The 7750-nt window shown below is 43.6% G+C and overlaps 1 protein-coding gene across 1 annotated transcript in view; it reads right to left on the bottom strand.

Annotated features, from left to right (window-relative positions):
- Nucleotides 1–264: 264 nt before the first annotated feature.
- DMRTB1 (DMRT-like family B with proline-rich C-terminal, 1) overlaps nt 265–7750 on the bottom strand; it is a 7585-nt gene continuing 99 nt past the window's right edge. Inside the window, exons 2-5 of the mRNA XM_009587526.1 lie at nt 7463–7746; nt 5522–5754; nt 3754–3898; nt 265–569 (exon numbers count right to left, since the gene is read on the bottom strand). Of these exons, the coding sequence (XP_009585821.1) occupies nt 466–569; nt 3754–3898; nt 5522–5754; nt 7463–7746 (766 nt within the window). The 3' untranslated portion in view covers nt 265–465. The remainder of the gene's footprint in view (nt 570–3753; nt 3899–5521; nt 5755–7462; nt 7747–7750) is intronic.

Genomic DNA, 7750 nt, shown 5'->3' with positions numbered 1-7750 from the left:
GTCTTCAGGCTCCACATCACTTAACTCTTCCATAATGTTCAGAACCAGGTTTCCTTTACAGCAAATTGATATTCAAATAACACATTTTTGACTACTATCATGAACATGAGAAGGCTACAGAATATACATGGCTCAGAGACCTCACTCCAAAGTCAGGGAGCCATCTAACCTCAGCAAATGAAATATTCAGTCATAATCATTTGCTGCTTCCACCTGCTTAAGGGGGAAGGGATTTACCTTGGCTCTGGAAAACCTCTTTTAGGAACAAGGGCTTTACAGTGCTAGGGAGGCAGAGCTGTGAGCCTGGTAGCTCTAACATGATCATAAAGTGAGGCAGGGGACTAATCCCCTTCTTCTAGCTGTTGTGGCTGCTCAGTGACTAAGTGTCACTACCCTCATGTTACCTAACACTCTCCTCAGTAATGAAAATAGCGCTGCCTGCTACTCAGCTCTTCTCCAGCCCATTTACTGTTTAGAATATACAGATTGGTCTCTGCTTGTTTCTTCTGGAGAAGATGGTTGGCCAGGTTCACGAACCACCCCTGAATCCTGACTGTCAGCTTCAGTAGCTGAAATAAAAATGAAGAATAGAAAAAGTTCAGTTAAACACAAACAAACAAGCCAAAAACCGCAAACCCTGTATTTCAGTTTGCATTACACCTGGTATCAATTACATTTCCAGAGGTAAATTCTCAATGCAAAATGACTTTTGTCAATCCAGTTTGTTTTTCAACCCAGTTAATTCAAAGGTGCTTGACATCAAGAGCTGCAGCTCTCCAAACTGAGATACTGCACTTCAGACACCAGTTGATTGTTTCAGCCATGCTTAAAGAAATGTAGCAAGAGTGCTTCAAGATGGCAAGTGTTGAAGCTGCACTGGAATAGAAGTATGAGGCAGACTCTTTTGCCCACTTAACTGCAGTGAATCTATGCCATGCCTTTTTAACAGTCCTGTGAATTCTCAAAGGCCTTTACAGACTAAATAATCCCTTCTTCAAATCCAACTAGGGATTTTAATTTTATAAAGTATTTACTTGCCAATTTGCACGAAAAGCTCCCTCATTTCCTCACAGGCGACTTGGGTTTTTGTTTGTTTTTCTGTGGCTTGCCCTTTTAGAAAGCCAACAATCTGCAATCTATCCTCAGATGCTGTACCGGCTGTTTTACTGAACATACCTTGTGCTTGTTTTGTCAAATCTCCATAACATTACTAGTCAATACTGCATGAAATTGTGTAACAACATGGCACCGTTGTAAACCTAACTGGCCTCAGTCATTCAACTGCAGTCAACTATTGACTCAAACATTTGTGGCAGCTTCTAGCCTTGGAAAATCTTTTTCAGACAGGACTTGGTTTTGGTTTTTTTTTTATTTGTCTTCATCTCAGATTCCCTTCAGGGCAGAGATCGTAGACATTTCTTCTCACCAGTTGTCCCCTGCTAGAGTTTTCTATATCCATTTTGCTGCAACAGTTTTGCCAGAAAGCCCATTTCACCTCAATTCTGGAGGCCTCTCTGGAGGAAGGATGTTCCCAAGTCTAATTGCAGGTTTGAGTCAGTTCCTTTCTTGGGAAAAAAGACATGATGCAATCCTAACACATCCCTATGCACTAAATGTTACAGCTTTTCTCTTTTTTCAAGCATCTTGAATACCAGAATCAAATAATTATTAGTTTCACTATAGCTTCCCTCTACATCTGCATCTTCTGCTGGCAGGCTATTTTGTATATGACCTCATGCAGAAGTATCCCCCCTCACTGGGTCACAATTGCAAATTCCTACATATCCTGGAGCACAAATGCTATGTAGTGGGATTAATTTGTACTTTCTCCGTAGTACTAAGAAAACTGGATTGTTCTTTGAGCAGCACAATGCATGATGCATTGTTTCCTATGGCTTTGTGCCTGGGTTGTGATTTCCCTAGCGAGTAATAAGGGCTGAGGTCATTAGATGGCATTTTGCTCTCTGGGCCAGGGGGGAGGGTGCTCTCATGACCTCCCTTCTTCATCCAGTTGCCTGTTTTCATGATTGTTTGGCCAACACAACTTCACTCTACCAATACAGGACTGGATTTCTTCTGTTTTCCTCATTCAATACCACTATTTCCCTCCATGTCCCCCATGTTTGTCTGCTACTCCCAGTTCCTTCCCATTCCCAGACACTCCAACAGAAGAGCTGCAGCTGCCGCCAGATCTTTTGTCCCCTCCAAATCACAAAACGCATTAATCCTCACATATACTTTCTGGTTTGCCTGCCAGCCCTCCGTTTTCTCTCTTCCCCATATTATTTCACCTCCAGCACACCAGTATCTCCTACACACTGCATTTGTCAGCATCTTAAAATAACTTTACATTTCTGTGATGTCTGTACACCCCCCACACTGCCATATTCTTCATAATCCCCTTGTCCACCACATCTCCTGCTTACTTTTCTTTGGCTTTCCAGCCAGACAAGAAGCAGGTATGCTCTGACTGCTCTGAAGATACGTGCCCACTGCTGGGCTGACTGGCAGGCACTTGGTTGTTGGTGAAGGTACACACACGTCAGTCAGGAATTGAGTGCAAGCTGACAGCCAGCCAAATACCATGACATGGCTGCAAACAAACCATTTTGTGGGAGGCATCTGTTTCTCTTACAGATCAATATTGTGTAGGCCTGTGATCACAACAGATATGTTTGGCTGAAAATAACTAATGAGTTGAAAACTTATGAGAGGACTGACATTAATAGAAAATGAGATTGCACGAGCCTTATGTTGTCGAGAAACCAGGCTAAAAAAGCCCCAACTTACATGTTGTCCCACATAACCCCCATCAACATCTTTTCAATTCAAATGAGATAGTTACAGTCCTCTATTTGTCCTCCCTCTTCCACAAGAGATTTGATTTTTCACTGGGTGATTATTGTAATCTGTTTCACAAACAGGCAGATTAACAATTTTTTATTCTTGTGTTGGAGAAGAGACATAAAGTTTTATTTATTTTTCTGCATTTCAAAAAGATTTTAAAATAAAACTGGCTGTTCACTCATCCAGTGCTAGTGGTTAATTCTATGAGCAGCTCTACCCTCTTGTGGTCACAGTTAGCTGCAGCCAAATAAAAAACTTTCAAATATAATCACAAATATGTCCACATGTAGGCACAATACATGAAAGAGACCCAAAAGAGAGGGGCACAGAGACTTAACATATGCCAGAAAGACTTAATATATGCCAGAAGTCTAAAATCCTGTAAGATTCAATAAAACAACCTGAGATTTTGAAGATTCAATCTTTCATTTACAGCAATTAAAATGTAGGATTTTCAGATAAGCAAGAAATTTCATATTGTTCATGCTATGTGTGAGTCCGCATTTTTTTTAACATTTTGTCTAAATTGCAACAGAGCCAAATAATTTTTAAAATATGTCCCGCAAACTAGCTATTTAGAAAAATATTTTCATTTTGAGAACATCAGCAGATCATATTCTGGAACGGCTCTGAATCCTGGGGCCTCCAACGTCTGCGTGAGATTGAGGTGCTTGTCAGCTGGAAAGGCCAAGCATGTCAGGCTGCTTTTTCTAACCCTGCCTAGAGCTTTAAGAGATGGTAATCTGTCCTGGGACTTCAGGATCTCAGTCCTGGCTCCATCACAGTGATCTGTGAAACCCTGAAAACTAGCTAGAATCAGGGTCTCTTGAGGCTTCCACCTCTGTGGTTAGGTATTGAAACCAGGTTAAAACTGAATCTCCCAGGGCTCATCTCATACTTCCTTACCATGTGCTTCCTTGGCTGTTTCAGTCAACATATTCAGTGAAAGGGGAGGTGGAATGTAATGAATTCCTGGCAGAAAACTTGGTGGGATGAACTGAGGCAGAGGAGTGTAGTATCCTTGATGGAAATCTCCACCTCCATCTGGAATCTGCGGAAACACATGAAGCAAAGCATCTTCCATCTAAAGACACTCTCCAGGACACATCTGCAGTACCAAACAATTTCTGTTTCAATTTTTACCTGTGAATATTACATTTTTTGTCCATTTTGTGGCCATATTCTGCCACGTCTGTGCAAAGCCTGTGCATAGTGTAACTTGCTAAAACTGAGAAGTAGCAGCTTCTCAAACCATGCCTCAGCTGAAACTGACTTTCTAAGTCCTCGTCTTCTGTTCTGGTATCTCATTAGAGCAGCTGGTCTAAACCAGAAGCCGCTCACCTTCACCACTGACCTGGTGCACGTGCCGCTGAACAAGTCTGGAAGTCTTCATGGAAGAGAGAGGCAGCCTATGAAAATGCTCCTTGCCACCACCTCCCTGCTAGTTATGGATTCTCCCCTGAGCCCAGTGAAGTGAGTGGCTCTACCTACACCAGGGCTGGCGTACACCACAGGGTGCCTCGCAGCCCTGGTCTTCTGTGATCACCAGACCTGTCAGAGCATGATAAAACTCTTTACATATGCAAGGAGAGATCTCCATCCCTCAGAAACACTAGCATCAGAGAAACAGGAGCATTTCTCTCTTGGGTCTTGCCATGCACCCTGGTACAGAGAGAGCTTGTATGAGATCTTTCCATCTGCTCCAGGACAGTTAAAAATTAAGTTCAAAACCACATACAATGATGGTCTAGACAAGGCATTCCCAGTATGTGCATATCCAGCCCACCAGGACTCAGACTGCTGCTAGCCACCCTCTTTCTCAATAACCCCTAAAATGTGACAGGGAATTTCTATGCAAGTATAATAAATCTAGTAGTCTTGAGGCAGATCACTCTACCTTAACATGAACTGATGAATTGTACTCAATGCAGACAGAATGGCACATGGCAGCTGGAAATCTGATAATGTGCCCGACTGTGGTACAAAATCTGGACACCACCAGTTTAAACCAACATGACTGACAGCACTAAAAGGAACTGTAAGTGCCCACACACACCATTACAACTGACAGGCAGTTTAGCATCTTGTTTGTTACCATGTCTGTGTGGTTTGAAGGTGTGGGCCCTATGATGCTAAACATAATTTTTCAGCTGAAACTTCTTTTAATGACAACAATTTTCCACTGTTTTTGAGAAACCAAATGTCTCAAAACAGAAGTATCCGACCATGCTGATTCGCTTCCTTGTGGAAGCTGATTTTCCCCCGTTTCTTCTCTGCAGCTGTGGTGCCTGACACTCTCCCTCCCCATTAGATTTGTCCTGCATGGGAGAAGAGGAACCTCCCAACGCGCATTCTGTGTCATCTACGCTGGCACAATATGACCATATTAAATGTCCAACTGCCATCATTCCAAAAGGCTGTCGCAAATGTTAGCAGGACGTATAAGCCCCAAACCACTTCACAAAATCTGGCCCCTTGCATGGGTTTGCTCTTCTGGGTTCAGGTCAGACTATTAACATCACCATTTGCTAGTGTTTTCTTCAGCATAATATATCAAAATGCTGTGAAGTAACTGATAAGCAGGGTAACTTTTCATGGGTACATTAACAGCAAGGAGGCAGCTAGAAGACAAGACAGCAGTATTTCCAGAGGTAATTAAAAGACCATTACTTACTGACACAGAAGCTGCATTCCCTGGCCCATAGTTGCTAGGAATGTGTCGGAAACCTCTCTGAAGTGAAATGCCTGGAGGTGATGGTGCTCCCCTACAGCTTGACTGATTGATGGCAAATCCCATGGGAAATGGGTGGTAAGGATATACCCCAGAACATCCAGGGTACACTTTCGGAGGTTCTCTCTCCAGGTATTCTGGGTTGACCATGTATTCTGGAGGAAAAGCAGGATGAGCTAGGAGACAATGAGAAAACAACAAATAAAAGTATCCATGTAAGCCTATGGAGTTCAGAAGAAGTAGCTGCAGGACCAAATTCCACTCTCAGGCAGGAGAATCTGGCCCTTTGGTTTCATGCTTAATTCCTCATGAATTTATTTTATGATTTTTTAAGGAACTAAAGAAAGATGCAGCAGATGATACTGTAATGCAGAATGATCTGTGTTCTTTTCTGCCTTGTGCATTGTGAAGCTAGTCCTTAGTAAAACACTGGCTGCAGAATCTTACTCTTTCACTACATCAGCAACAGCAAAACAATCTACCTTAAGACTTTTAACTCTAGCAGAACTTAAAACAAAAATCTATAGAAATAATAAAGTTCTAACTTTAGTCCTATCTGTCGCTTCTTAAGTAAATTTACAAAGGCTCAGTTTTAGGGACATAGACAGGCAATTTCAGATGCAGGAATCAGTTACTTCCTTTGGTTTTTATCTTGCATCTGGAATCTTATGTGGCCTCTCTGAAGTCTTAAAAAAAGGGAGTGGTTATTTGAATACGAATAGGGTCTTCCTTGTCTGCACATCTTCCTGTTGGTAGAGAAATGGAAGAATTTGCTTCAAGAGTAGGTCGATTTCTGGAGTACTAGAATTATACTATTTGTCCCCAACCTTTTTTTTAACTGGTCAGCAGGTTAAAAATATTATTAAGGGAAGGACTGACAGGCACATGTACAGCAAGTGTCATCCATAAGCATCATTTTCTTAGGAAACAAAGCTAAAAAAAAAGGGGAACAGTTACTGACAGATTAGGTGGGAACTAGAGATGTCTGAAATGGCTCCTTCCTCTGGGCTTCTCAGAACAGCATTTTGTCTTGCAGGCTGCCAACTCTCCAGAGGCTCAGACTAATGACTACTGCAGTCAGTAGGGATTTCCGTAAAATTACTATAGTAAATAGTAATAGTATGAAGTTACAGTAATAAATAGTAATGAAATAGACAAGTCACATGAAAGACTCTATTAAAGGAAGCCATTTAGGAGGTAACAGACCATACAACTGTTCCACCTGCAAAATCTATGCTCTGCTCTTAAATACCAAATGCACTTTTACACCAAGTGATCCCAGCCAAGCTCAGTCTTTGCTACAGGAATTAAGACCAAAAGGTCTCTTTATTTTACAGTGCTATCATAAAACGCTTGCTTCAGGCAATTGCAGCAGTAACTTCCCCATTTACCTGCCATCGTTGAGTTTTTTAGCATTTTTGTTGCTGGAGGCTTGTGCCTGTGAATTTATAAACAGTGAGACAGAACTTAGAGAAACATGCACGAGCACTTGCAGTGCACAGTGGATCAGAGTTTGGTTTCCCTCCCAGACTAATCTCCCTCTCAGAGAAAAGCCACTTGCTTAAGCTGCAACTTTGCAGCGAGCGGCGAGGCTGAGCACATTGCTCCTGCTGCTGCAGAGCTGTGTGACCCACGTTGCAGACCCTGCAAAAGGGAAAATAAACGCAGGGTTCCACATTGAACATGCAAGCTGAGTACCTGTGTCCACTGAGGAAGGAAAGAGGGAGAGAGAGACAGCAGGCATGGCTCTCCGGGGAGCTGGAGCCTGAGGAACCAGCAGGTGCAAACTGCACAAGTGGCAGTGTTTGATCGGAGGAAAAGGAGGATGAACACAGAAAGAAAGATGGTGGGACAGGGGAAGAGGCTTTGGGGACAGGCACTTACCATAGTCCCAGAAGGGAGGCCCACTGGGAGGCGGTGGCGGCGGCCCCCTGCATGCCATGCCTTTGCCATTGCTGCCGGTGGGCTGGGTGCCCTTCATCCCTTCATGGCCGCTCTGCTCGGGGGCACCGGCCACCCCAGCAGCCACCCCAGGGCCTTCGCCCGGGGGAGCGGGCCCTGCGTCTGCCCCAGCCGGGGGGTCGGGCACCTGCTGCCTCAGGGCCTTCTGGGCTGCCATGATCTTCTGGCGCTCGGTGATGCGGGCGCACTTGTCGCACAGGCAGAGGCTCC

This window comes from Fulmarus glacialis, unplaced genomic scaffold, assembly GCF_000690835.1.
Source record: "Fulmarus glacialis isolate BGI_N327 unplaced genomic scaffold, ASM69083v1 scaffold19721, whole genome shotgun sequence".
NCBI lineage: Eukaryota > Metazoa > Chordata > Aves > Procellariiformes > Procellariidae > Fulmarus > Fulmarus glacialis.
This window is presented reverse-complemented; position numbering and strand designations above follow the sequence as displayed.